At 58.3% G+C, this 26,900-nt stretch overlaps 8 protein-coding genes across 8 annotated transcripts; 1 reads left to right on the forward strand and 7 right to left on the reverse strand.

The window, feature by feature from the left end:
* Positions 1-257: 257 nt before the first annotated feature.
* Positions 258-4,265, reverse strand: BO86DRAFT_365671 (LEA domain protein; the record flags this gene model as incomplete). Its single annotated transcript, XM_025670065.1, has 5 exons — positions 258-924; positions 978-2,983; positions 3,293-3,548; positions 3,642-3,938; positions 4,005-4,265. The coding sequence occupies 5 exons, from the start codon at positions 4,263-4,265 to the stop codon at positions 394-396; spliced, it is 3,351 nt and encodes a 1,116-aa protein (XP_025525867.1). The 3' UTR covers positions 258-393.
* Positions 4,266-6,332: 2,067 nt separating this feature from the next.
* BO86DRAFT_411173 (uncharacterized protein) lies at positions 6,333-7,739 on the reverse strand. Its single transcript, XM_025674561.1, has one exon. It carries the CDS (start codon positions 7,295-7,297, stop codon positions 6,578-6,580), a length of 720 nt encoding a protein of 239 aa, XP_025525868.1. The 5' UTR covers positions 7,298-7,739; the 3' UTR covers positions 6,333-6,577.
* An 84-nt stretch (positions 7,740-7,823) lies between these two features.
* BO86DRAFT_365674 (hydroxymethylglutaryl-CoA synthase) lies at positions 7,824-9,916 on the reverse strand (the record flags this gene model as incomplete). The annotated part of the gene is made up of 3 exons (XM_025670066.1): positions 9,299-9,916; positions 9,128-9,230; positions 7,824-9,040 (listed from the first exon to the last, which is right to left on the reverse strand). The coding sequence occupies exons 1-3, from the start codon at positions 9,464-9,466 to the stop codon at positions 7,824-7,826; spliced, it is 1,488 nt and encodes a 495-aa protein (XP_025525869.1). The 5' UTR covers positions 9,467-9,916.
* A 79-nt stretch (positions 9,917-9,995) lies between these two features.
* On the reverse strand, positions 9,996-13,566 carry BO86DRAFT_390602 (uncharacterized protein). The gene is made up of 2 exons (XM_025672432.1): positions 11,911-13,566; positions 9,996-11,839 (listed from the first exon to the last, which is right to left on the reverse strand). The coding sequence occupies exons 1-2, from the start codon at positions 13,512-13,514 to the stop codon at positions 10,303-10,305; spliced, it is 3,141 nt and encodes a 1,046-aa protein (XP_025525870.1). The 5' UTR covers positions 13,515-13,566; the 3' UTR covers positions 9,996-10,302.
* A 939-nt stretch (positions 13,567-14,505) lies between these two features.
* On the reverse strand, positions 14,506-16,898 carry BO86DRAFT_342256 (NAD-dependent succinate-semialdehyde dehydrogenase). Its single transcript, XM_025669108.1, has 3 exons — positions 16,507-16,898; positions 16,367-16,454; positions 14,506-16,048 (listed from the first exon to the last, which is right to left on the reverse strand). The coding sequence occupies exons 1-3, from the start codon at positions 16,534-16,536 to the stop codon at positions 14,667-14,669; spliced, it is 1,500 nt and encodes a 499-aa protein (XP_025525871.1). The 5' UTR covers positions 16,537-16,898; the 3' UTR covers positions 14,506-14,666.
* Positions 16,899-17,149: 251 nt separating this feature from the next.
* BO86DRAFT_365679 (carnitine O-acetyltransferase CAT2) lies at positions 17,150-19,499 on the reverse strand. Its single transcript, XM_025670067.1, has 4 exons — positions 19,292-19,499; positions 19,193-19,238; positions 17,471-19,133; positions 17,150-17,421 (listed from the first exon to the last, which is right to left on the reverse strand). The coding sequence occupies exons 1-4, from the start codon at positions 19,379-19,381 to the stop codon at positions 17,289-17,291; spliced, it is 1,932 nt and encodes a 643-aa protein (XP_025525872.1). The 5' UTR covers positions 19,382-19,499; the 3' UTR covers positions 17,150-17,288.
* A 790-nt stretch (positions 19,500-20,289) lies between these two features.
* On the reverse strand, positions 20,290-22,491 carry BO86DRAFT_342262 (mediator of RNA polymerase II transcription subunit 17). The gene is made up of 3 exons (XM_025669109.1): positions 22,190-22,491; positions 21,747-22,132; positions 20,290-21,697 (listed from the first exon to the last, which is right to left on the reverse strand). The coding sequence occupies exons 1-3, from the start codon at positions 22,459-22,461 to the stop codon at positions 20,436-20,438; spliced, it is 1,920 nt and encodes a 639-aa protein (XP_025525873.1). The 5' UTR covers positions 22,462-22,491; the 3' UTR covers positions 20,290-20,435.
* Positions 22,492-23,669: 1,178 nt separating this feature from the next.
* BO86DRAFT_365685 (ATP-dependent 6-phosphofructokinase) lies at positions 23,670-26,781 on the forward strand. The gene is made up of 3 exons (XM_025670068.1): positions 23,670-24,819; positions 24,872-25,333; positions 25,381-26,781. Exons 1-3 carry the CDS (start codon positions 24,079-24,081, stop codon positions 26,527-26,529), a joined length of 2,352 nt encoding a protein of 783 aa, XP_025525874.1. The 5' UTR covers positions 23,670-24,078; the 3' UTR covers positions 26,530-26,781.
* The last annotated feature ends 119 nt before the right edge of the window (positions 26,782-26,900 follow it).

Here is a 26,900-nt window from a genome sequence, read left to right on the forward strand (position 1 = left end):
TGTCATACAGACCTTCAACTAATCATACGTGACCACCCACATTACCATCTTCCTCCCTGCACGAAAGACTGGGATGCGATAAGATGAAGGCGACTTTCCGGAAAGATCCACTTATCCCATTTGCCTCCCGGGACGATCGTGCGAGATAACACCCTGCGGGGTGTCTGCCTATTGGCACTTTTAGAACACCCCCTTCGTAACTATGTCGATCTTTAATCGAGGCAAACTACACTACCAATGACACGACACTGCCAATTCACACAATACAAAGACATTCAAATTGTCGAAATCAAACATCAGACATCAGCTAACGTTACAGGTATCAAGCTCGTCGTCACAGAACACCACAAAAGATATAAGATCACAGTCTCAACCACGGGTCGCGCTCCACCTTTATTTCTTCTTGCGGCCAGTCAAGCCCAGGGCGTCGGTCAGCGAGGTCAATCCCAGGTTGCTGAGCAGCTTGTCCAGACCCAAGCCACCGAGCAGGCCCTTCACGAGGGGTCCCAGTCCCAGACCTTCCAGCAGACGACCCACCAGACCAAGCACACCGCTCAGCAGCAGGCCGACAGCCGCGATGATCTGGAAGAGAGGCTCGCTGAGCAGCCCCCAGAGGGGATTGAGCTCCTTCTTGGCGTGAGGCATGCCAGCAATACGCTTCTTGCCGTTGTCAATCGTGCGCAGCACCGTGTCGGTGAGCTCCTTGAGCTGGTCAGCCAGCGCGTATTCCTCAGGGGAAGCCTCGTGCGAGGCGGCGCGGGCCTTAGCAGTGGCGGCGATGCGTCCGTCGGGGTCGAGGGCCCGGATCGCGCCGTTGCATTTCTGAAGAATCTGGCCACCCTCTTCCAGGAGAGGCTTGACGTCCTTGACCAGCTGCTCCTCGTCTAGCTCCTCCTTCGGAGTGCGGTCGGCCTTGTCAACGTGCTGGGCAATGTTAGCAATCAGTCTTATACCATCGTCTCGGGGTAGATTCTTACCTCGGAGATCATCTTGCAGATAGGACGAAGGCGGTCCAAGGTGGATCCAACAATCGCACTCATCTTCTTGGCCAGCTGACGGTCCTCCTCCTCTTTCTTCTTCGCCTCCAATTCCTCGGGAGATGGACCGGGCTCCTCTTCCTGCACCTCCTCCTCGGGCTCCTCGGGCTCGGGCTCGGGCTCGGGGATGTTCTCGATCAAGGTACATTCGCCAATCTTGTTGCCATCGTTGTCCACCACGTAGCCGTTGTCATCGATCTCCTTACCGATCAACGAAGGAAGATCACCTGAGGTCAACTTGCCGATGAGGTTGCCATCAGCATCGCGCACCTCGCCCTCCTTGTTGACCTTGCGGCCAGCCATGGGGTTGACATTGCGCTTCTTCTCCTCGGGCTCCCAGCGCTCGGCCTTGCCAATGGGGTTGCCGTTCTTATCGAGGATGTCGCCATCCTCGTCGACCTTGCGGCCCTGCAGGCGCTTGGCATCGCCCTCGATCACACGACCAATGATACGGTCAGTGCCATCGGTGACCACGCCGTCCTTTCCGACGACCGCATTGTCAAAGCCAAAGAATGGGCCCTCGGGCTTCTGCTCGTCGGCTCCGGGGACGAGTTCAGCCTGGCCAATGACCTTGCCATCGTCACCCCAGATCTGACCTTTCTTGTCAACCTTACGTCCGGCCAATCCTTTGCCGCCAGAGACGACACGACCGAAGACCCGGCCCTGCCCGTCCACGACGTTACCGGCCTTGTTGACGACCTTGCCCTCAAGGATAGAAAGATCCACCTCCTCGGGCTTTTCTTCCTCGGGCACTTCGTAGGGCTCGGCGTGGCCCTTGACGCTGCCGAACTTGTCGATGATGTCTCCATCCTCATCGACAGCCCGTCCACGCAGGTTTTTCACATCACCTTCGGTCACCTTGCCGACAATGTTACCCTCTTCGTCCTCAACAAATCCTTCCTTGTTGACCACGAGGCCCTCCAGACCGGCAAACGGTCCCTCGGGCTTCTTCTCGCGCTCGTTCTCGGGGATCAGCTCGACCCGCCCAATGGGCTTAGGACCGTCGTAGATCTGGCCATCGTGGATCTCCTTTCCGGCCAGCTCCTTCGGGTTACCTTCAACGACCCGACCGATGGGGACGCCCTTGGGACCGATCACATAGCCGAGCTTGTTGGGGGTGAGACCTTCGAGGCTGGAGAGGTCGATCTTCTCAGGCTCGACTTCGGGCTCGGGCTCCTCGTCGGGAGCCTCGTAGTACTCCGCCTTGGCGATAACGTTGCCGTGCTTGTCGGTCACATCACCGTCCTCGTCAACGGGACGGCCGAGGACCTTCTTGGCGTCGCCGTCGACGATCTTGCCGACGCGCTTGCCGTTCTGGTCCTCAACCCAGCCGTCCTCGACGACATGCAGGCCCTCCAAGCCGCCGAAAGGTGGCTCATCGGGGTACTCCTCAGGAGCGAGGGTCTGGGCTCGGCCGATGACGTTGCCGCGGTTGTCCCAGAACTGGCCCTTGTCGTCAAGCTGAGCACCGAGAGAGGCGAGCTTCTTCGCATCACCCTCGATCAGCTCTCCAACGGGCTTGCCGGTGGCCGGGTTGATGATCTTGCCCAGCTTGTTGCACCGCAGGCCCTCCAGGGAGGAGATGGGGGGAAGCTCTTTCTCCGCTTCTGTACCTTCTTCGGCTGCCTCCTCCGGGGCCTCCTCAGGGGCCACCTCAGGGGCCTCTTCGGGGACCTCTTCCTGAGCGGTCTCATACTTCTCCTCGGCGGTATCTTCCGGAGCACTCTCAGGAACACCTTCGGTCGCCGCCTCCGCAGCCTCCTCCGGGGCCTCCTTGGCCTCACCCTCAGCCTCGGTGCCAGCAACCTCAGAGCCAGGGGCCTCGGACTTGTCACCGACAGTCTCCTTAGCCTCGTCGGCTTCAGTGCCAGCAGCTTCGGTTCCTGGAGCTTGCGAGCCAGGGGCTTCCGACTTCTCGGCGACAGTCTCCTTGGCTTCGTCAGCCTCTGTACCAGGCGCTTCGGACTTCTCGGCGACGGTTCCCTTCGCCTCGTCAGTTTCGGAAGCCTCAGGCTTCTCGCCAACGGCGTCCTCGGGGGTGAGCTCCTCCGCCGAGACATTGTCCGCAGTGGACTTCGGGCCAACGGTGCTCTGCTCGTCCTCAGGCTGGGCGCCGGACGCGGCCTTGGACTTGTCGGCAGCGCTGCCGGCGGCAGAGCCTGTAGCCTTGGAGGCAGCCGTACCAGCGACGCTGCCTCTCTGCTCAGCATCCTCGCCAGACTCACGGGAGGCGGCCTTGCTGGAGCCGGCGGCACTTCCCGCCGCTTCCTTCGCCTGCGAAGCGACATCCACGCGACCAAGAACGTCGCCCTCGTCGCCGAGGATCTCGCCCTGGTCGTTGGGCACCTTGCCCGCCAGCTCCTCCGGCTCGCCCTCGACGAGCTTCCCAACAGTCTGGCCGGCATCGTCCTTGATGTCGCCCGACTCCGAGACAGCCTTCCCGGCCAAGTCGGCGACATTGCTCACCGCAGCGGTAGCAGTGTCCGCGGCCTGGCCGACGGTGTCGGCAGCCTGATCGACGATCCCATTGGTCTGCTCATGCTGACCTTCTTCCTCCTCTTCTTCGTGGTCCTCATCCTGACCGCCAACCTGACTAGCATCGACGCCATCCTGCTGGTTCTGGAACGCCTCCGCCAGAACATCGACGACGCCGATCAGATCGCCATCCTCGTCGAGGATCTCCCCGTTGTCGCCGACGGTATAGCCGACCAGATCCTCGGGCTTGCCCTCGACGAGTCGACCAATCGCATTCCCGTCCTGGTCGTGGATGAGCCCGTCCTCGCCGACCTCCAGGCCCTTGAGGACGGAGAGATCGAGGTGCTCGGGGTGCGACTCGGTGGGTCCGCCGTTCAGACTCGGAGTCGGCTGCTCCTGCCCGTTCTCTTCTTCGTCGTGCGGTTCCTGCTGCTCCTCCTCCTGAGGTTGTTCCTCCTGAGGCTGCTCGGCTTCACTCTCGCTGCGGCCCACGCGACTCTGGGCGCGGGAGCCCGACGCAGAAGCCGAAGCGGACGCCTCCTTGGGCGCCGGGACGGGCGAGTCGCGCTGCTCGGACTGGTGCCGCGCGGCGGAGGCCTTGCCCTTCGGGGTCGGGGTGGTGGGCACGCTAGGGTCCTCTTCGGTCTGCTCGGTGGCGCCGGATTGCTCGCGGCGGAGCTTGGGCGGCGTGCCCTTGCGCGAGTCGGGGCTGAGGTTCAGCTTGGAGACTTTGCTGATGAAGGGGGAGGACATGATGAGGAGGAGGGGGATGATCAATGAGTAGTGAATGGTAGTGGATGATGGTTAAGTGAGATGAGATGTGTGGTGAGTGTGGTGTGTGTGGTGTGTGATGGAGATGGGAGATGGTATGGTTGAGCGAAATAGGAAGGTGCGTTGGATGAGTGCAGGCGTATAGGGCAGTGGTCCCGAACAGGCAACTGCGCGTCGATCGTCGTTGTTGTACTGTAGTAGTATGTAGGAGTGGTCGTCGTGGTAGTTGTACTAAACCCTCCGCCTGGAATCAAACAAGCTAGCTGAGGCCGTGTCGTATCGTGTCGTATCGTGTCGAATGAAATCCTCGTGCAGTGTGCTTCGTTATTAGGTAGGTAGGTAGATAAGTAGGGAATCGTGAACCGTAAACTAATATACAAGTCGTGGATGGGGCTGTGGTGTAGTTGCGAAAAGAACAATTCTGAATCTAGAATCCAACCCCAGCGAGTCCCGACATCCCTCCCTTTTTATGTTGCATCTTGTGTATCGTGACGAGGATGGTGATGATGTCGATGTGTGTGTAGTTTGCAGCTCTATCCACCTACGTCATGCGCTACGAGCGTTGTGCTGCTGGGGCCAAGCCAAGCCAGTTCGACCTGTAAGCCCTACGCGTCACATCTGGGGTGGGAGTGGGCTGCGGGCTGCAGGCAGTGATGCAGGGGTGGTGGGTGGTGGGTGGTGGGTGGTGAAAGGGCATGGAGACAGGGACATGCTGCATTACTCAGTATGGAGTACTGACACCAGGGCATTGGAGTGCATTGGAGTACGGCGTGCAGTACCTGTACATTGGAGTGGAGCGGTGGAGAGGGGACTCCGGTGGAGTGGGTGTAAATGCCGTGCTTTTTTGGCTTTTTCATCATCGCGGATCCACTTCCTCGGCCGAGGATACGAAACTGGCTCGGGGTTAAGGAGGGGGAGGAAGCATTGCGATGGGTTCGAGGCGCTCGACACTAAATCATCATTGCGTCAGGTTGTGCAGGGATGAGGCCCTCGATTGTCAGACGTATATCGTGTTAGGGCAGCGGGACGGGATGCAGCTGCTGTTGGGGTTGCAGCGACATCAGCGTGCAGGAGAGCAGGAGAGTGCAGGAGTGGTAGTATAAAAGGATGGTGGCTGCAAGACAATCATCTGAATTGATTTCGTTTGCTGCAGGGTCGACTGTGCGATATTGTTAACACTGTTGTGTATATGTGTACTGGTCAGTGACTAGGAGATACTCCACTCTACCTGGTAGTTAGTCCCTGTCCCCCTCCCCTGTCAGTCAACTCAGTACCTGGCTGTCACTGTCGTCGAACAAAGACAAAGACATACAATCCTTGCTGGGGCGGATGAGATCATGGGCGGCTCCACTTTTCACATCTCGGAGAATTGATCAAGCCACCCAGAGTGTGTCCGTGCCCACGAGTTTAATTGGAGGTCCCGCCGGGTGACGTATCGGGGCAAGGCTGGAGGCCTGCGTCTGAGATGTCTGAACATTTGCAGTGATGACGGACAGTGGCGTGAATACGTATGCAGTGGTACAGTGTGGCTGCCACTAACCCCCTTCCTACAGCTGGATAGTACATACTTAGTCAAGTAGAAATGTACATAATCTAGAATCTTTGCATCTCTTTGATTGTAGACTCAATATACCCCTCCTAGTTTCTTCTGAACTAATCGCATCTTCACCAGAAACATGACTCATGCCCATTCATTCTGCATAGTCTGAGAGTCCGTTAAATGTCACTAAATGTCAAGCTGACAATGGGGCATGCCGTGGGGTGGAATCCGGATCGTGGCGTGACGTAATGGATGCAGATCGCGTGGCGTTGGCCCCAGCCCGGCCTTGCACATTGGCTCGACTGGGTGGTGGGCGGTCTAGACTACCGTTAATTTATTCTTAGTGGGATCGCCCGGTTTTCGATGGTCTCTGCCATACCTATTCATACAGTATTTGTGAGTAGAAAAGAGAGTAACCCAGGTAATGGGGTGATACGCCAGCCCTACTTAACCCTGCCAACATCTTACCTTTCAAGAATAGGAATTCTCGCATCTATACAGAGGTAATGTGAACAGTCATACATAAACAATGCACATCGCATGTCGAATGTTCCTTACATAAATGCCACTGCAATAGACCACCCTACTGTCAAAAGAGATATAATCCAAGCATATATACCAAGTATAACCACAACACCAACCAACTCCACCCCAACCACAAAACAAGCATAGTAAAGCACGGAATTTCCCATCCAGCCCTACAAACCCTATCCTCTCCCACCCTACTCACCACCACCACTCTCAAACACAAAAGTCACCCCTTCCCCCTTTTCCCCTCCTTTCCAGCCCCCCCAACACCACTCTCCACACCACCCCCCTCAGCAGCCTTCCTCCGCCGAATCTCCCGCAAAACCCGCTCATACCGCTCAAACCCCTTCCCCCACCCGCTCTCCCCCGGTTGCGTGCGCACCCGGAACACATGCGCCTTCCGCGTCCACCCCATGCCCGAACACCCGGGCTTGACGGCATTGTGCGCGGCGCCGCCGGCCATCGGGTCCAGGAACCGGCTGACCTCCGTGTTGCCGGGGCTGACGTACAGCGGGTCGTCCTCGCGGTAGTCGTCGAGGGCGCACTCGGCGTCCGAGGCCAGCACCTCCAGCGCCGGGTCGGTGAGGGCCGGGTCGAACGACCACGGGTGGTGGGCGGCCGCGTCGTCGGTGCCGCTCTTCGAGGTCTCGTAGGACTCCGGCCGCAGGAGGTGGCGGTCCAGGTCGGATTCCGGGTGGCGGTTGCGGTGGTGGCTCGAGAGGTAGGCAGAGGACGGGGTCGGGGCCGGGTTGGGGCTGGGGCTGGGGCTGGAGCTGGAGCTGGGGCTGGGGCTGGAGCTGGAGCTAGAGCTAGAGCTGGAGCTGGGGGAGGTGTGCGGGGAGCGCTGGGAAGCGGTTTTGTAGAGGAGAGGGAGGTGGGTTGGGGTTGTGGGCTTTATGCCCCGCGAGAGGAGAGGGCGGGAGGTTTTGAAAGTTGTGCGCCACATTGTGGGTGGATTGTTGATTTCACAAGTTTAATGGATTGGCTGTGTGGTGAGATGATCTGGTATGTAGTTGTTGGTGTTTGTGATGGGTTACGGAAGTCGGTCTGTCACACTGGGCTCTTTATGGGAATGGGTGAGGTTGACTTTTGACGCTTCACATGCTGACGTCAAGATGCTCGAGTACGATCCGAACCATGGGTGCTGTGCGACTCGGGCCTGTCAGAACACCACACCAGACTCGCTACCAGCAATGACCGCAGATGTCTTTCTTGATTCATGGGTAATCCTGTCTGCCAGTCTGGGGTGGGTTAGACTTTGGCAAACAGGGTACAGCTTACATCTCTACTGCAACCCGCTCGCTCACAATATACTCTTTGCCCTAAGTGCCCTAAGTATAGGGAACTCTCGCCATCCAACATTACCATAAAGCTCAACTCATTTCCATTCATTACATTAAACACCTCAAGCTCAAGCAGCAGCAGCATCCTCATACATACACACTAACCCAGACATCTCTCCCCCACACCCCCTAAGCCTTTACCGCATACCGCCTCCTCAACTTCGCATCCACATACTCCAAATAATACGTCCCCGCAAGCAAATCCCCCACCTCCCCACGAGGGCCATACTCCCTCCGCTGAAACGCCGCCTCCCGCAACCGACACATCTCATCCCACACCTCCGGCGCCGCCGACACGCGGGCCGCCAACCGGCTGTGCAGATCCAGCCTCTGCGCCATCACACTCGTATCCCCGCGCACCACCAGCGTGAACAGGGTACTCGCCAGCCCACTCCCATAGCTGAACAAGCCAATCCTCTTCCCCTGGAGCCGCTCACTCGGCACGGAAGCCAGCAAGCCCACGAGCCCGGAGTACAGACTGGCGGTGTACATGTTCCCGCACTGGGTAGGGACGAGCAGACCGGGCTGCACCCTCTCCTCAAAGCGCGATCTCGCCAGCGCCATCACCTGCTTCTCAAGACCCTTATCCGCAAGGGTACTCTCGTCATCCAGACTGACTGGCCGCAGCTCCTCCGGAATCTCCCCGCGGCGCAGCAGATCATTCCACAGCAACCGCGCATACGCCTTGGCCACGAGCTTGCAGTTCGGCGCGTGGAAGAGAAAGTAATCGAAGGCGTCGATGCCAACCCCAACCCCAACCCCAGCCCCAGCTACCTCCTCCCCCTCCCTCCCCCCCTTTTGCAAGGCACTCATCTTCCGCACCCAACCCCGATAACACCCATCCACCGCCTCCAGATAACACCTCTCCGACAGCCTCCCATCCACAACCGCCGCCTCCCGCCCGAAATCCGCCTTGAAGAAATCCCACGCATGCCGCATATACGACGCCCGCGGGACCCCCGTCTCCAGCACCACCGGCGCGTCCGCGCCCACCAGCATTGCAACACACCCCACGCCGCCCGTGGGCCGTGCGGCAGCATCCTCCCGCGCGTACGCAGCGATGTCCCCGCAGACGACGACGGCGTCGCGCCCGTCCCACGCGGCGGACTCGATCCACGCGACGGCCGCCAGCAGCGCGGCGGTGCCGCCGTAGCAGGCGTTGTAGGAGTCCACGCCCTCGATGTCCGGGTTGTCCGGGGCGAAGAGCTGCATGAGCACGGTTTTGGTGGATTTGGAGCGGTCGAGGAGCGATTCGGTGCCGACGCCCAGATACCCGATGGAGGTTGCGGGGATGGTGTTTTTGTGGAGGAGGGCGGAGACGGTGGTTAGGGCTAGGGTGTTGATGTCTGTCCTTCCGGGAACCAGGGGGACACCGGTGGGTTAGCTAGGTGCTAGCTCGTGGGGTTGCGGATGAGGGCTGGGATGGGGGTTACCCTCGCGGTCATCGCAGAAGCTCATGTTCGTTTGGCCCAGGCCGATCGTGTGTTTCCCGGCGCTGACGTGCATGTATCTCTCCAGGTCGGGTTGGGGGACATACTTCCTCCGGATCATTGCGTTAGATTACACCTGACGAGACCTGGGAGAGGTGAGGGGAGACAGCTTACGCGGTTGGGAAAGTAGATCTCGATGGCTTTGATGCCGACATTCAGGGGGCGGGTCATCTTGATATCTCGCGATGGATACAGGGTCACTGGGGATGATAACCAAAAGTCGGAAGAAGACGTGCTTGGCTGAAAGGTTGAGCTTGATGCTTGATCTATAAGCTGTCGCATGCCAGAGTATTTATGTCTGATCAACAGAGCCCCGGTTGTCGGGGCTGGTGTCAGTGTCGGTGTTGGGCTAGGCGTCAGTGCTCGCGACTACGGTGTACATCAGAGCATACCGGCCACGATGCTGTCCGGACTACCGGGATTGCCTCTTCAGGTCATCGATTGTGGCTGAGATCCTGCTAGTCAATTGTGCTAGGGTGTGCGGTTTGAAGCTAAGAGGTGAGGTTCGTGGTAGGTTGCTGTGGATGTGTGGTGGGTGATGGATGGGTGTGGATTGGACTTGGTGATGGAGGCTATACAGCAGCACCTCGACTGGACATGCACAACCCACACTTCAGAACGATTGACGCCAGCAAGGCTCACTTTTCCCCAGACAAACGGATAAGACATAGTGCCAATGATGAATGCTCCGAGCGGGCCCGTGGATTGAACCATGCTGGCTATATCATTGAGACGATTTGGGTCTACTCCCCGGGGATATGTAGCATCTACTGAGTATTGAATAGCGTGCAGCAATCCGATAAAAGCAACCGTCTAATCCACCTGTATGTACAGTAACGCCCTTGGCGGTGGGCCCTTTGAGGCCAGTCGACCGGACAGAAAGGCGACCAGCCGAGAATCACAATTTACACCTAGGCTAGCTCAAATTGGGAGATAGCATGACTCGAAGTAAAGGAGAAACACCTACCGTCGACGAAGAACGCCGAGCGAGAGCATAGATATATTGCGCTCTGTATTTCGGGATCTGTCTTACTTCCATAGACGTGTATCATGTCTCGCCATATACACTTACCTGTACGCACGGCTCATGGAACGGGCCCCCGCCAAGCCGCTCAACCCTAATCGATGCAAAAGGACGGAAGCGGTGCCTCACGCTCCTCGAACACATCCACATCCATGTGGCTCTGCTCCGCCTGGTAGCACTGGAAGCAGACCCGCTCGGGACCGAAGACTCCGATGCTGTGGCCTTGTCCCTGCTGGGACAGAATGCTCACGGCCGCGAGGCGGGCCGCCCAGTTCCCGTGCGCACGAACGATCCCCGAGCCCTCGGGGGCATCGAGCAGCTCATCCCAGTTGTCCACGGAGAAATAATCACGATGAGCCACATCGTCCGCGACGGGAGGGAGGTGATCCTGGTGTGGGCAGGGGGCAATCGGCCCATGGCCCTGACACGGGGCCGTGGTGATGCGCGGCAGGCCCTCAAAGTCGATGCCGCGAATGTCCAAGTCGGCCACCCATCGCCCGCGGTCGAGGACAGAGATCACCGATTCCACCATCATAACATCCTGGTCGATGGTCCGCTCATCCTCGGCATACAGGGGGAAGGTCCACTCGGTGAAGGAGAGATGCAGCGAGGTGCTCCGGAAATTGTCCTCCCGGCAAAAGTCGTACGGGGCGTGTGCGATGATGTTGAACGACTCGGTGGGCTTGCGGATCTTGGGGTCTTGCGGGGCCACGAGGACGCTGATCCCGGGCCGTCCGATATTGCCCACGATCCGTCGGATGAGGTGTGGCTCGGGCCGGTCGAACGGATCGCTGAGAACCGCCGCGGCCACGAAGATCGAGTCTCCGGAGGCTAGGGCGAGTGCCGGTTCCAGGTCGGCTGGGTCCACGTCGCAGGCTCCGCTCTCGAACCGTGCGATGCAGGAGAACGCCTGGGGCAGGTCCAGTGGCTGCGGCTGGGCAGGGATGAAGGCAGGCTCGCTGTAGTTGAACCGAACGTCAACGTCGCTGAGGTCCTTGGCCTGAGACTCCAGGTAAAAGGGACTCGGCAGCCACAGGCACTCATACAAGGGCTTGCTGACAACCTTCAGCGGGATCGTCGCCCCCTCGATGTTCTTATACACATCCGCTGCCAGGCTGAAAGCAAACAACGACTTGCAGAGGTTGATAGGGAACTTACACGGGGACGTTGAAAACTGCACCCCAGGAGCGTGGCGTTCATATCGTAACTCGAAGGTATCCCGAGATGAGCTTAACCGCTTTCGAGTCCCTTTGTCGACTAGAGCAGCGAAGTAATCGGCAAGGAGCACAGGCGAGAGACTCGCCCGAGCATAATTCTGCAACGCCACTCGGGGGCTCGGGCTTTGAGTTGCTAAACCTTCCGCCTGGAGCTGTACTTGTTGCAGGTCGTTGTCCATCGGGGTCTCGGTGTACAGGCCCAGTCGCTGATTGCCGAAAACCAGATGGTACGAGTGTTGGGATGTTTGCCCCTTGCGCCCGAAAGGAGCCGGCGGGTCCGTCCAGCTAAACCTTTCATTGAGCTCAACCCCAAACTTGCTGACGAGCGATGAAAACCGCTCGCCTATCGCTGCGCAAGCCTTGGACATCATGGCTTCATGAGCAAGGAAATCGCCTGAAGAGTGGGATGTGCTGCTGGTCAAGAACGGGAGGTTACACTCAGTACACTCAAAACAAGAGCTCAGATACCGAGGGATACTGCCTACCTTGCCAATAACCACCGGGCATGCGCAGGGTAGTTCAGCACTTCGCCATCCGCTCCCCGCTTTCGGGATTCCTGCATGCATGGAAAAGCTGTTGCGATCTCAACATAAGAAGTAGGACTCGACCCGTCGTTGGATCTTCTCTTAGCGAGATTGTAACATATAAGCGTCGAAGAATCTCTCAGGCCTAGGGCCCTCGCCATAGAGCGAAGATACTCAACTCCACAGTCCCTGTCTGTTCGTTCGGATAGAGCTTTGGCTGTTAGTGGGTTCCCTAGGCCAAAGAAAGGGGCCAGGACGGAGTCGGAGCGGTCCACCAAGAACGATTTCCCTCTTCTCTGGCCATATTGGACTAGCTGCGAATTTTTCTCTTTTTCCCGATCATCAGTACTAAGCAGGGCCTGCGCCGCCTCGACGAGATGCTCCATCCATGGGAGATTATCCCTTGCATTCGGGACCGTGCCCAAGAGCGACCAGATGTCCAGGAACCATTGCGCGATGGACGGATGATCTCGGACGCTGACCCGCCATGAATTGAGAAGGCTCCCCAGCACGACCAGCCTCAGCTCGTGAAACGTGACTCGGGTGAAGTCACGGTCATTCCGGGCCAAAACCGGATCTCCGTAGAACTTGAGATGGGAGAAAGCCAGTGACCATTGCAACCCGCCAAAAGGGCTTCTTGCCGACGTGGGTTCAGCGCCAATCGTTGCCTTGCCGCCCGGGGGGAATAGCTTGTCGCGGAAAGAGGCGTTCTTCGTCTCCTGTCCGAGGACAATCAGGTCGGGAAACAAGTGCCAGGACGAGAACGCAAGAAGGAACGTGCCGTCGCTGACTAGCAAGGGCGTCCCTGATAGAAGTGCCTCCAGGCCCTGCATGGCTTGCTTCCAGACATGTACGATGTTCACATAGGTCGTCGAGTGGGAGGGTAATGGAAGGTCGATGTTGCGTTGAATCAGACTGAACTGCGTGACCTCGAAGGCTTTCGCTTTATCCGCACTCCGCAACCACGACCGCGCACTGTTATCCCATTGGGCTAGTTCATATCGCGAGATGCCCTGGCGAGCGCTGAAGAGGGCGGCGGGCGAAACCAGACTCGTCTCTTCGAATGCTTTTTCAATCTCACGCTTCCGCTGGTCCACCAGCTCGACCCACAGCGCGGTGGCATGTTTGGCGTCCCAGGTTCGTGCCAGAAGACATGCCAGGAGACAGATGGCAATAGAGGCAAAACCGGACGTCGCTGCCGCCCAGAGTGCCGTGCCATCAGCGCCCACGTATCTCTCAAAGGGACCGTGCAGGATAGAGCCTTGGGGGCTGATACCGGGAGTCTCCACCACTTCGGAGACGCGAGTGCCAAAGGCCTTGACCAGCAATGGAGCTCGGGGAACGAGTTCCTCGAACAAAGCCCCAAGCCGACGCGCCGTCACGTGCACCGGCCCCTCTTCGGCATCTTTCTTGCGGTCGGCTGATAACAGCGAGCCTAGGCGCTGATACTCCGGGGGCGCCTCAAACTTCAAGAGGGTGAAGTCGAAATTCAAGGATGCAAGCTGAAGGTTGTTCTCGTTGGTGGCGGACAGGAGCGAATTGGTGATGCCATTTATCCCCGACATCCTTGGCCTGAACCCTTTCGAGGCAAATATATTTTCAATCCCCACCTTTGCAAAGGGGGGAGGGGGGTTTGTTCTGTGCACGGAGAAGGGGCAGGTGTCCGGCTTATATTCCTTCAACAAAGAACGAAAGGCTGTGGCCTAAGCACTAATGCAAGGCTAGAGTGACCATATCCAATTGAACAACTGAAGGAGAGTACACGATGCGGGGTATTGGCGGAGAGAGTGGCGCAGAGCGACACGTCGATAGCTCAGCCTCTCGCGGGACTCTTAACTGTTATCTGGTGAGCTCGGGACCGAAGGAATGTTGCAAAGCACAAGGCCGAGAGAGGTGTCGAGGACGTGGATGAGTGATGAATTGATGGTTTCAGGCTTTCGGAGGGCAGCTTGGCTATCGATACCCTCAAAGCTGCTGACACGAGGAGAGTAGGCCTGCAAGTCCATCGGAATGTCCGTCAAAAAGACTGTTGACCCTGTAATAAGGGGGACTTTCTGTCTGCGCAGTCTGGTGAATATCATATCAACTACACTGGCCTCCGACATGGGACTCGAGTACGGCTTAGAGGATAGGGTGCCCTATCTCTTCCCCCCTTGTGGCCTAGTACAATAAATACATCGTTACTTACTACCAATCTGAGGGTTTGATGCCTACATGGTGGGTGCGGTATCTCGGAGTGTTTCTCTTCTAGTGTCAAGATTTCTAGATCAGACGTGATATTGTCAATGGACATCTTAACAATGCGGAGTCAAAGACTACTGAGTATGTAAAGCATCCATACGGGGTGCCCTGCCAATACCAAGCGAGCACCGCCAACCATTTCCGTGCATTTCATGGCAGCATGTATGCGCCATTCCACATGCTCTTGCTCAGGGAGAAGGCGCATCAGTGGACGTGTGCGATGGCCTGGCAATAGCATGGTTTACATGAAGGGGAAACCAACGGAGTTTGGGCAGTCAGCTATTTCGCGAAGCAATATCAATGAGTCCAGTGGTACGCAATATCTGATGTTCAGACCTACTCTGCCGATATACAATAAGCGCTGTGAACCCGAGCAAGCATATCAGCCTGCCACTCATCACTACGTAGGCATACACCATCAAATTCCTTATTCACCACCATCCTCATCATCAAAACCCAACGTCCACCCCCAAACACTAATAATGCCCATCAACCGTCAACGTCCCCGTCTTGGTGACCAGATACTCATTCACCGCCACCTCCTTCCCACTCTCCTTGCCATACCCGGACTCCTTAACGCCGCCAAACGGCGCCTCCGCCGCCGACGACGACCCGGTATTCAACCCAATCATGCCGGCCTCGAGATTCTCAAACAACCGCCACAAGCGGTCGGCATTCTTCGTGAAAGCGTAACTCGCCAGCCCCATAGCGGTATCATTCGCGCGCGCGACGGCCTCCTCCTCGGTCTCGAAGCGATACAGCGCGGCAATCGGCGCGAACGACTCCTCGCTCGACACGCGCATGTCGGCCGTCATCTCCGTCAGGATGGTGGGCTGGAAGAAATAGCCCGGGCCGGGGACGGTGTCCCCGCCGAGCACGACCGTCGCCCCCTTGGCCGTGGCATCCTGCACGTGCTGCCGCGCCTTCTCGACCCCTTGGGGCGTGGTCAGCGGGCCCATCGTGACGCCCTCCTCCCACCCGTTCCCCACCCGGATCTGCCGCTCGGTGCGCTCCTTCAGCATCCCCACGAACCGGTCATACACCCCGGCCTGCACGTACACCCGGTTCGCCGTGATGCACGCCTGCCCCGCGTGCCGCCACTTGAGCGCCATGAGCATCTCCAGCGCCTGGTTCAGGTCGGCGTCCTCGAAGATCAGGAACGGACAGTTCCCGCCCAGCTCCAGCGTCATCTTCTTCAGCCCCGGCGCACAGTACCCGGCCACCAGCTTCCCGACGCGCGTCGACCCGGTGAACGTGACCTTCCGGACGGCCGGGTCGCGACACAGCGCCTCGCTCACGGCGGGCGTATTCTCCAGATCCGTGGTGAGGACATTCAGCACCCCCGGTGCAAACCCGGCCCGCCGCGACAGCTCCCCTAGCACCAGCGCGCTGACCGGCGTCTCCGGCGACGGCTTCACGATCATCGTACACCCCGCCGCGACCGCCGCCGCCGCCTTCCGGACGACCATCGCCACCGGGAAGTTCCAGGGCACCAGCGCCGCCACCACGCCGATCGGCTGCTTGACGGTCAGGATCCGCCGGCCGGGGATCGCGGCGGGGGCGATACTCCCGGAAATGCGCTCGGGCTCGCCTACGAACCACCAGGTGAAGGTCAGGGCGTAGTCGATCTCGCCGAGGGCTTCGGCGAGCGGTTTGCCGGTTTCGTGGACCAGGATCCGCGCCAGGTCCGTTCGGTGCGTGCGGATCTGCGTGTCCCAGTTCTGGAGGAGCTGGGCGCGGTGCCGCGCGGTCGTGGTGCGGAAGGTGCGGAATGCGGTGGAGGCGGAGTGCGTGTAGCTGGGGATGTCGGTGACGGTGTTGGTGGGGATGCTGGTCCAGGGGGTTGTGGTTGCGGGGTCTGAACACTGTTAGTTGGGGGAGCGGAGATGGGGGGTACGGGGGGGTTCCCCCGTAAGCATTAAGGATGTATATGTGTAGGTCTGATATATGGGTATCAAGGTGATGCACTGAAGAAGAGGGGGGATCCGGGGGGGTCTCCCCTCGTTTATCCTCAAAATATTATAGAAGTATCTGTGTAGGTGCATCGTGTAGGCAAGAGAGGGGGTGCGGGGTCTGCCCCGTAAATCCAGAACATCCGAACAACATTCTGATGCAGTCTGAAGAGTGTCTTGAGAGAGGGTATGTGAAGTTATAGCAGAGAATGTAAGAGACAGACCTATAACCTCGAATCTCTCCCCACTGCTTGCGGGCTTCCACTCATTGTTGACAAAGGAGTCAAAGCGGAGAATCGACGGGTCATCGAGCTGTCCATCTCAGTCTTCGTCGATGCTAGTGAGAAGATTCTACCGTACTTACCTTGAAGGGGAGTTCATATTTCTGAGCCATGGTGATATTCTGTATAGACCGGGAATGGACTGTCTTGTGGCAGGTGGTACACCGAGGTTGGATTGAGGAGAATGCGAGTGAGGGGTACGCTATCTCATATTTAACTGTAGCTCAGCTCACCCCGCACTTCACAAATGCGATCGGCAGGGTTGATCATTCCGTCAGCTGCAACTACTTTCGGCTGAGTGTAAGCACATTACTGTCCAGTGCTCCTTCAAGCACCCTACTTCTGCAGCCACTTTCTGGCCTCTAGATAGAGACACGGCTGCATCCATCCCGCCGAGAAATGCGCCGGATATGACGTGTGGCATTCCTGCTCTGCGTGGTAGTCCAGCTTTCTGTCGTATGTTGCAATGTACTCGTCACTGTGGCACTGCGCCCGTTATCATTGTTGTCATGGGTTTGTGTTTTGCTAGGAAGTTGAAAGAAAGAGGGGTCTGGGGGTTCTCCCCCAGGAAGCCTTGATCATGTGTTTTAGGGTTGAGTGTTACTGGGAAGCTGAAAGAAAGGGGGGTCCGGGGGTTCTCCCCCGGGAAGTCTTACTCTCCAGTGCAAGTGGTGGGGGTGGGACAAGTAAATCATTACAGTACATAAAAGTACTCCGTACATGTATCAAATGACCACAACAGGGTCATTGGTCCAGATTACAGCAGTGCCACAATCATCATGCTTGGTTCAAAACTCAGTTCATATGATCTTCATGATCTACAAGGATATATCTCCAGAACAAATCCCACTCTATCTATGGTATCCTACAACTTCGCCTTCTCGCTCTGAGCAGCCAGATCAGGCATCAACACATCCCGCAAGTCGGAAGCCGCCTCGTTCAGATAGTAGCTCATGCGCTCCGCGCCCAGGCGCTTGCACACGATGTTGAAGTTCAGACTACACACATTAGTCATGGCCTGGCCATACAGTGACGGGAGCAACTCACCTGTTCTCGTTGATCATGTAGGCAATGCCGAACCCATCGTCAATCACCTGACTCCATCCGTAGCCGTTGAAGAACTCCGAGCTCAGCTGGCTGGTGGACAAGTACCACGAACCGCTGTAGGCATAAGCCGGGTCCTCATACAGGGCGGGTAGCTTCTCCCCCTCCTTCACCAACTTCTTCAGTCCAAACAGGTGACGATCCACGCCCCGGCCGTCGCTGGCCTCGGCCGTGTACTTCGAGTGGGCGGCCAGCGCCGCGCGGAACAACCGCACCACCTCCTCCCGAGCAACGGCCGGGTCGCTGATGGCCTTGCAGAAGGCCACGCTCTCGTCCGAGACCGTGCGGATCGTCTCCGTCCGGCCCTCCTGGAACTTGCGGGTCGACGCCGACTCGTACGTGGGCCGGTTCTTGCCGTACATCTTGTAGTAGGCCAGCTGGATGATCATCTGCACGTACGCATCCGGACTGCACTTGAACTTCTTGATCAGCCCCTTGCCGTAGCCCTGGTACGCTTGGACCTTCAACTCGTGGTTCGAGATCTGCTGCCGGTGCTCTTTGGTGGCGGCCTCGATCGCCTCCTCCACCTCGCCGTTGAGGTGGAAGTTGATCGGCCGCGGGTCGGGCAGGTCCGACCGCACCGCCTGCTCCGAGAGGTCGATCTTGTTGGCGAAGATCAGGCTATTGAGGTGGTCGTTCAGGCGGTGGGTGGGACTGCCGTCCATCATACTGTGCTCCCCCATGAAGCCGGCCGTGCCGTTGTCGTTGACGATGAACTGCAGCGGCTTGTCGAACCAGCGGTTGGCGCCATCTCCGTGCCAGTATTGGTGGGCGCGTTCCTCCAGGGTCACGGGCGACGCGTCGTCCAAGCACACCACGAACCCGGCCGACTCGATGTCCCGCAGCGCCTGCTCGTTCGCCGGGTGAGCTGCCAGCAGCTTCTTCCGGGCGTCGGCCCACGAGTCTCGGTTGGCGACCGTCAGCACGCCAACCGGGGGCGACCGCTGGGCGATCTGGTAGATCCGCTCGAACTGGCGCTGGAACTCGGAGTTGTTCAAAGGGCGGCCGTTGACGGCCAAGGGCACCTTGAAGAACTGGTTCTTGCGCACCACCACGATGTGCTCGTGGTCCTGGGCGGGGAACTTCTGGGGGTAGTCCACCCCATCGCCGGGAATCCGACAGCAGTTGAACATGTACTCGTACGAGCTCATCGCCATGGGCTGGCCGCGCATGTACTCCGGCTCCAGCTCGCCCGAGTCCACCTGGCGCTTGAACTCGAGTGCGGCGGTGGTGACCGAGGCGGCCCGCTTAGCGGGGTCCCGCCGGGCGCGGTCGTCGCGGTACGAGTAGAAGTAGGAAACGTAGGGGATGACCGGGTCGCGGTAGGCGAGGTACGCCGCGTGGTTCCACCATTCCAGAAGCCAGTTCTTGGTCTTGGGGTCGGCGGCGCGGGCGAGCAGCCTTTCCTGCAGGGGCTCACCCTCACCACCGGGACGCACGAATGCCTCCACCGCTTTTTTGGTGCGCTCGTACTCCGCCTCGGACACCAGGGGGTGGACGGACTTTAAGTAGCGCCGGCCGGTTTCCTCTAGCGAAGGGACGGGCAATCGGGGGAGTGAGTCTTCGAAGCGGAGCATCTTCCCTTTGGAGAGATCCTCTGTGTAGCCTGTGTCGGAATGCACGTTAGCCATCTTGTTGCTGGAGAGTCGGCAGACTTTCGCTTACCCTCAGGGACAGATGAGGCCTTGCGCCGGGGAGCCATGACTGGAGACTACGCACGAGACACGTTAGTCGCTATTTTATGGCGAAGAGAGACGGTCTTACCACGGCGGATCTGGCGAGAAGTGAATTTGTGGGGGGAAGACGGGGCCGTAGGAGAGTGGGGAGGCGGCTTCTGCTCGCAGCCGTAAACATCCCTCACGGTTGTGACTGGAAAGGAGAGGGTAAGGGAAGAGAGGTGAGTTAGTGTTCGTGAGGTAGAAAGTAGAACAGCGAGAGGCAGAGTAGGGGGAGGAATAAGAAGGAAGAGAGCAGCCGGTGGGAGAGGAGGAAGAGGAAGACCACATGAGACGATCAGGCCGGCCAAGTCGGGGAAAAGCCTCGGCAGCAGAGCGACGGCAGCTCACCCGACCGAGGGCGGGTCACAACCTGTATATTACCGGTATGCGGGACCCTTTTGGGTGATTGACAGGCGGCCGAGTGTGTATTGGCAAGGTAAATTACGGCGTCTTCTCACGGGATCCGCTGACTTATGTAATGCCCCAGACCGGCCACCAGCCTCGGTTCATGGGGGCTATAGTTCTTGCTGTACGTCCCCGGAGGATCATGACGAGGACACAAGGGAGACGATCCTGAGTCCAAGATCAATTCTTGTGCAGTATCTCATAGTACACGAGCATCTTTCATCCTCAAAGGTCTAAATCTCGCTTCTAGAGACTGTCCACAAGCCCCCCTTCACGCACTGTCAAGCGTCGCCGTGGTGGTCCCATCGAAATGCGGGGGGAAACTGGGGACGGAATCAAGGTGGGGGTCACTCTTCGGATTCCGCCAGAATCAGCTGCCTGCTCGCTCAACCGCTGAATTTTTTAGAGATATCTAACATCATCGTCTCTGCACTGCTGCATCATAGCCCACGCATTGCCCTGTGCAACTCATCATCCACATGAAGCCTTCCATTCACCCGTCCCGCTTGCCCGAGCCACTGGAATGAGTTCATTGGTCGCACCGCAAGGAGTGACCGCCTCCAACTCAAATGTCACTCTCAATCGTCTGCCTACAGATAATGCTTACGTCGTGGAGAACCTAGCTCAGAAAGATTTATGGCATTATATCATGGGTATCATGGGAGGTTTAGTATGTTCCGATGCGCTAACACGGTGGTTGCAGTACGGTTTGACTGCGTGGAAGCTTCACTGCTCTTACCGCATGTGAATCCACCGCGTCTCTGTACAGCTTGTTTTCTAGGCAGTCAAGGCCGATCCTGCGACACCTCCTCCACAAACTCCATCAGACTCGGTCGCGATTCACTCGAATCAGATCTCCAACTCTGGTGGCGCGAATTCGCGGACTTGCCCTTCTCAGCTCGGCCAGACACATCCGCCCCGCGCAAGGGGTAGGTTTGGACGGTCAGCTCCTCCCGCGATAGACTGACTTTCATCTTCTTGTTGTTCCCCGAGCTGGAGAGAGCCCTCAGCTCGCCGTGATGCGCGTACGCCGCTTCCCAGCTCAGCACTCCCTTGCCCGCATTGGTGCCCTCCGGCGATTTCGCCCCTTTATTTGAGATGGTCGTCACGATATCGAGCAGCATAAAGTGGGCGAGGGCGGCGGCTGCTTCAGTTTGCAGTCCAATGCGACTGGGGGGTTTGACCTCGGGGTGATGCGGCAGGTTCACCGTGATTTCATAAAAGGTGCCCGATGGCGGAGAGACGGTGTTGGTCCGGACTTTGACGCAGAAGGAGCTTTCGGGGGTGAGGAGGTTGCCGGTGAACGTAGATTCGAATGGCATCAGGAACTGTTTGACCAGGGTCTCCACTTTGGGCACGGAAGCGTGCACTTTGGGAAGTCTCACAGACGAAAAGGGGGCGGAAGTGAAGCCGCAACGAAGTCCGGCCGACTTCAGCACCCCGACGATGTCAACCATGAAGGACTCCAGAGACCGCACGTGCGCGGTGTGCTGAAGGTATGCCAGCACCGGACGCAGCAGCTGGTACTCGGGGACATGTCGTCGTTTGGGAGTCAGCGGGGGCGGGGGCTGCGTCCTGCGTCGTAAGTTCTGTCGGTGGGCGTAAGCCAGTAGAATGCGGACCGCGTGCGCTACTGCATCCGCAATGGTGTCGTGTTCGTTCGAAAGCATCTCGGTATCCGCCGGTTCGCCCTGGTCGACATCCACCAGATCCAGCAGAACCTCCTGTTCCTCCGAAACGGGAACCTGTATGAGGTTCTGACGAGTCGTCACGCCCTGGCTGCCCATTATGCGAGCCTCGCGTACCATCTCATGGAACAGCTCTTCCTCGTAGACCGTGTCGCGCGCCTGTAAAATCCGGCCCTCGATCGAGTCTGCATCCGGTAAAGACCAAGAAACCTTCGAACATCCAGTAAATTGCCCCTGCGTCTTAACCCGCACGCGGACCGTCCTGACCTTCTGAGGAATCAATCCCTTATCCAGCAGCAAACTCCCGTCATCGGCCCGTCGCAACGCCGCCAGGCCTCGGTCGCGGAAAATCGGCGTAGCTATCCAAGATCAGCATGGCTATAAACCTGCATTGTGGGGGATACATACCTTCCAGGAACCCGTACTGCACCCCGAGAGCCTGCCTATCGCGCGGCAGACGACAGACCTTCCACCCCTTGTTCTTCACCGCCAGCACTTCATCCCAGTATTTCGTTTCCGACTTGACCTCAGTCTCCAGTCGGGTCGCCGACTGGAGCAGCTTGTTGGCCGCCGCGTTGAAGTTCTGGATCCGCCAGCCTCGCGAGACCGTCTTGATGTCCTGCAGCGCGGCCTCGGACTTGGGCGGGGGGTTCACGATCTCGGCGTTCAGCGAGCCCATCGGCGCCACCTGTTTCAGGTAGGGCGACATCGACAGCTCCGCTTGGCGGGCGGTGTGCTTCGAGAGCAGCAGCGAGACGAAATCGACGGCAAACTGGGCTTCCATGTGCGCCTGCCTACACCTGCCATCAGCACCGTGTCTGTGTGTCGGTCGGGGGGTTCGCATCACCTACATGGCGAACTGTATGATCTCGGCGCGGCGCTTGTACAGCTGGTCCATTCGTTCCGTGGTGTCAACCTCGGCGGTCGGCTTCTCAGATTCGTCCTCCTCCGCCCATGGGTCCTTGTTCTTCTCCTCGGCGATCTTGGCCCGCAGGCTCTCTTCGGTGACATCGCGGAAGGATCCGTACTGGGCGTTGATCTGGGCGATTTCCTGGGGGAGGGTGTCCGGCCGCTCGCGCTTCTCGAGAAGCGGGCGGAGGGGGAGGGTGAACGAGTCGGACATGGTGTCGTTCGTCCGTCAGGTGTCCGTCAGATGGCAACTCAGGCGAGTTGAGCGGAGCTGGTGCAGCTGATCGAGCCGGAGATAGACCATGGCTGCTGTGCACGTGACGGAGCAGCTTGTTTCCGCTAGTCCGGGTTGGTCTTAGTGTCCTCCGGCTTATCACTTCCGATAAGGCTTCAGTGTTGCTCGGATTGAAATTGCTTGACGTGCGAAACATATCATTAGAAAGGCAGTGCATGATCCAGTATGTGGTCACTGACGCTCGCTCTCCTGCTTTTCTCTACACATATACTCATGCTGCAGACAATTGTCCAACATCCTCGTGTTGATGAGGTAAGTGTCGGCATTGATGCTGAGACGTGCTATTCCGGCAGAATCTACCTTCAAACAGAAAGGTTATCAGCTAGTTGTAAAAATGAAGCACTGTCCATTTGCTGTCGGCTGTTAGAGCTATGTGCTCTGCTTGTCTGGACCTATCATTTTAGACTGCTAACACACGTAGTGAAAATGGTACATGGTACATGGTACGAGACCAATAGTGTTGCAACATCCACCCCTGGCTGGAAGCAGTCCGTCTGCGGTCGTCACTTGTTTACTTCATGTTCTACACTAACTCTTCCAGTGTTGAATATGAGTATATGGTGAGATTTCAGTTCTCACGTTGCGTGTTAGAAACGTGCCCGATGATCGGCTGGCGGTCCGAGGGCTAAATATATCTACCTTATCTGTCTACGAGCCAGCATTAGCATTGAGCCGCAAGGCTTTTAGAATTGAATGTGTAGAGATGAGTGTTAAGCAAGTGTATTCGCTATCAAATTACCCTAATGTTTTCCCCTCCGATGTTGTCATTTCATTCTCCACTGGCAAACCAGTTCTGTGAGGTATGATGTTAAGTGTCTAGGGTGCCGGCTGGGCGCAACGACGGTCGGCCCGCGAGACCCTACTGTCCGGTTCGAATCCGAGCTGGATCAAACAGCAAGGCTAGCTTGCTCCAATCGGATCCGCCAGATTATGCGCGTGGATCCTCTTTTGAGGCAGAATCACATGACTTCACGTGCGAGAAATGGCCCTACCCTAGCAACAGTCACGTGCAGTGTCCCGCACTAGTCAGTTTCGGGGGTGCGCAGAAGCGGTGACATCAATTGCCGCACATGGCCGCCTTTGGCCTCGCTCCCCCTCTTTCGTCATGCCATGCCATGCCAGATGCCTCCAGCTTCACCTCACCAGAGCTGACACGAGCATTAAAGGACAGCTGCATCCGCATCTCATCAAGACTAGAAGTCCATTCGCTTGACTCTTCTGTGTTCTTGTCGTTGTTTCCTCGCACCCTCCTCCACCACCTCCCCGTTACTTTCTCGGCGGGGCACTACCGGACCTCTCCAGTCCTCAAGTCTGTGACGTACTGTTGCCCACACCCGCTTTTTCTCACCGGAACTTCTCCCCCACCGTCACACAAGTAAGGTATCTTACCTTAGGAACGTTCCGCAAACCCGCCATTGCCAGCTCTTTCACTCATCATCCGTCGCCTATCCTCCCCTCACCAAATACATTGCTCATCCCCCCCGCGTGGATTGGAGCTACAACCCCTCATAAACTGAACTCGTCGTCATCGACACGATGGCTGCCCCCCAAAATCCCGTGCAACCCCCCAAGAGACGCCGCATCGCGGTCCTGACCTCGGGTGGTGATGCTCCTGGTATGAACGGCGCCGTCCGGGCCGTCGTCCGCATGGCCATCCACTCCGACTGCGAGGCCTACGCCGTCTTCGAAGGTTACGAAGGTCTGGTCAACGGCGGAGACATGATCCGTCAGGTCTACTGGGAAGACGTCCGCGGCTGGCTGTCGCAGGGTGGTACCCTGATCGGCTCTGCTCGCTGCTTGACCTTCCGCGAGCGCCCCGGTCGTCTCAAGGCCGCCAAGAACATGGTCCTCCGCGGCATCGACGCCCTGGTCGTCTGCGGTGGTGACGGTAGCTTGACGGGTGCCGATCTCTTCCGCTCCGAGTGGCCGGGTCTGCTGGAGGAGCTGGTTGAGAAGAAGGAATTGACCAAGGAGCAAGTCGAGCCCTACAAGATCTTGAACATCGTCGGTCTGGTTGGATCCATCGACAACGACATGTCCGGCACGGACGCCACCATCGGTTGCTACTCGTCCCTGACCCGTATCTGTGACGCCGTCGACGACGTGTTCGATACTGCCTTCTCCCACCAGAGAGGCTTCGTCATTGAGGTCATGGGACGTCACTGCGGTTGGCTCGCCTTGATGGCTGCCATCAGTACCGGTGCGGACTGGCTCTTCGTGCCTGAAATGCCTCCCAAGGATGGATGGGAGAATGACATGTGCTCCATCATCACCAAGGTAAATCGCTATCCCTGACACATTTCCCCGCGAGTCAGCTAACATCTTGCAGAACAGAAAGGAGCGCGGAAAGCGGAGGACCATCGTCATCGTGGCCGAGGGAGCACAGGACCGACACCTGAACAAGATCTCGAGCTCGAAGGTCAAGGACATTCTGACCGAGCGTCTGGGTCTGGATACCCGTGTGACGGTGCTGGGCCACACCCAGAGAGGTGGTGCGGCTTGTGCCTATGACCGCTGGCTGTCGACTCTGCAGGGTGTGGAGGCCGTCCGCGCCGTCCTCGATACCAAGCCCGACTCGCCGTCGCCCGTCATCACCATCCGCGAGAACAAGATCATGCGCACGCCGTTGATGGAGGCCGTGAAGCTCACCAAGACCGTCACCGCACACATCGAGAACAAGGAGTTCGACAAGGCCATGGCTCTGCGCGATTCGGAATTCAAGGAATACCACTTCTCCTACAAGAACACCTCCACCCCCGACCACCCGAAGCTCTTGCTCCCTGAGAACAAGGTAAGTTCTCCGTGTTGGTGTTTGGTACGTGTGCTGATCGAAAACAGAGAATGCGCATCGCTATTGTGCACGTCGGTGCCCCCGCTGGTGGTATGAACCAGGCCACTCGCGCCGCCGTCGCCTACTGTCTGACCCGCGGCCACACTCCCCTTGCGATCCACAACGGCTTCCCCGGTCTCTGCCGCCACCACGCCGATACCCCGGTCAGCTCGGTCCGCGAGATCAAGTGGATCGAGTCCGACAGCTGGGTCAACGAGGGAGGATCCGACATCGGAACGAACCGCAGCCTGCCCGGTGAGGACCTGGAGACGACCGCCAAGTGCTTCGAGAAGTTCAAGTTCGACGCGCTGTTTGTCGTCGGTGGATTCGAGGCCTTCACTGCTGTCAGCCAGCTGCGCCAGGCGCGCGAGAAGTTCCCTGCCTTCAAGATCCCCATGACCGTGCTGCCGGCCACGATCTCCAACAACGTGCCCGGTACGGAGTACTCGCTGGGAAGCGACACCTGTCTCAACACGCTGATCGACTTCTGCGACATCATCCGCCAGTCGGCCTCGTCCTCGCGGCGTCGTGTGTTCGTCATCGAGACGCAGGGCGGCAAGTCGGGCTACATTGCCACGACGGCCGGTCTGTCGGTGGGCGCGGCGGCTGTGTACATTCCCGAGGAGGGCATCGACATCAAGACGCTGTCGCGCGACATCGACTTCCTGCGCGAGAGCTTCACCCGCGACAAGGGTGCCAACCGCGCCGGCAAGATCATCCTGCGCAACGAGTGTGCCTCCAACACGTACACCACGCAGGTGATCGCCGACATTCTCAAGGAGGAGGCCAAGGGCCGCTTCGAGTCGCGTGCCGCCGTGCCCGGCCACTTCCAGCAGGGCGGCAAGCCGTCGCCGATGGACCGGATCCGGGCGCTGCGCATGGCCACCAAGTGTATGATCCACCTGGAGAGCTACGCGGGCCAGTCGCCGGAGGAGATCGCCCAGGACGAGATGTCCGCCTCTGTGATCGGCATCAAGGGCTCGCAGGTGCTGTTCTCGGCGATGGGCGGCGAGACTGGGCTGGAGGCGACCGAGACCGACTGGTCGCGGCGTCGGCCCAAGACCGAGTTCTGGCTGGAGCTGCAGGACACGGTCAACATCCTGTCCGGGCGGAGCAGCAAGGAGAACGCAGCCGCCTGGACCTCTTACGCTGCTTAGGATGGTTGGGGCTGGCCGACAGGGCTGAGAGGGCTGAGAGGGCTGGGTTAGGCTGGACACCAGCTGGCATGAGGCATGAAGAAAAGATCGATACAATGGGTGTTATGCGATATGGATAATGATTCGTTCATCAATGGACTTGTTGATGTGTTAACAACCCGCCCTCTGCGCCTTCCCCGTAGGACCGACCTGGTGTACACTTAGAGTAAGAACCCCCCTGGCACCTTCCTGTAGGGCCAACCTGATGTATACCTAGGGAAAGAACCTTCTTGCCACCTTCCCAAGTACAATCACCCTCTTCCCAGCTACACTCACCCCAAGTCCTAGAACTAACACGTTCCGGGGGAGAACCCCCGGACCCCCCTTCTTTT

Source organism: Aspergillus japonicus, assembly GCF_003184785.1.
Source record: "Aspergillus japonicus CBS 114.51 unplaced genomic scaffold BO86scaffold_39, whole genome shotgun sequence".
Classification (NCBI taxonomy): domain Eukaryota; kingdom Fungi; phylum Ascomycota; class Eurotiomycetes; order Eurotiales; family Aspergillaceae; genus Aspergillus; species Aspergillus japonicus.

Bases quoted from the DNA above. Each gene is read 5' to 3' on its own strand.
- BO86DRAFT_411173 (XM_025674561.1), bottom strand. From the start codon at position 7,297: ATGTGGCGCACAACTTTCAAAACCTCCCGCCCTCTCCTCTCGCGGGGC.
- BO86DRAFT_390602 (XM_025672432.1), bottom strand. From the start codon at position 13,514: ATGTCGGGGATAAATGGCATCACCAATTCGCTCCTGTCCGCCACCAAC. The intron at 11,840-11,910 runs GTAGGCAGTATC...GTTCTTGACCAG, and splicing joins GCCCGGTGGTTATTGGCAAG to CAGCACATCCCACTCTTCAG.
- BO86DRAFT_342256 (XM_025669108.1), bottom strand. From the start codon at position 16,536: ATGGCTCAGAAATATGAACTCCCCTTCAAG. The intron at 16,455-16,506 runs GTAAGTACGGTA...TGAGATGGACAG, and splicing joins AATATGAACTCCCCTTCAAG to CTCGATGACCCGTCGATTCT. The intron at 16,049-16,366 runs GTCTGTCTCTTA...AACAGTGTTCAG, and splicing joins GGAGAGATTCGAGGTTATAG to ACCCCGCAACCACAACCCCC.
- BO86DRAFT_365679 (XM_025670067.1), bottom strand. From the start codon at position 19,381: ATGTTTACGGCTGCGAGCAGAAGCCGCCTCCCCACTCTCCTACGGCCC. The intron at 19,239-19,291 runs GTAAGACCGTCT...TCTCGTGCGTAG, and splicing joins TTCTCGCCAGATCCGCCGTG to TCTCCAGTCATGGCTCCCCG. The intron at 17,422-17,470 runs GTGAGTTGCTCC...TAATGTGTGTAG, and splicing joins TACATGATCAACGAGAACAG to TCTGAACTTCAACATCGTGT.
- BO86DRAFT_342262 (XM_025669109.1), bottom strand. From the start codon at position 22,461: ATGTCCGACTCGTTCACCCTCCCCCTCCGCCCGCTTCTCGAGAAGCGC. The intron at 22,133-22,189 runs GTAGGTGATGCG...TGGCAGGTGTAG, and splicing joins GAGATCATACAGTTCGCCAT to GCAGGCGCACATGGAAGCCC. The intron at 21,698-21,746 runs GTATGTATCCCC...GATCTTGGATAG, and splicing joins GCAGTACGGGTTCCTGGAAG to CTACGCCGATTTTCCGCGAC.
- BO86DRAFT_365685 (XM_025670068.1), top strand. From the start codon at position 24,079: ATGGCTGCCCCCCAAAATCCCGTGCAACCCCCCAAGAGACGCCGCATC. The intron at 24,820-24,871 runs GTAAATCGCTAT...AACATCTTGCAG, and splicing joins TGTGCTCCATCATCACCAAG to AACAGAAAGGAGCGCGGAAA. The intron at 25,334-25,380 runs GTAAGTTCTCCG...GATCGAAAACAG, and splicing joins TCTTGCTCCCTGAGAACAAG to AGAATGCGCATCGCTATTGT.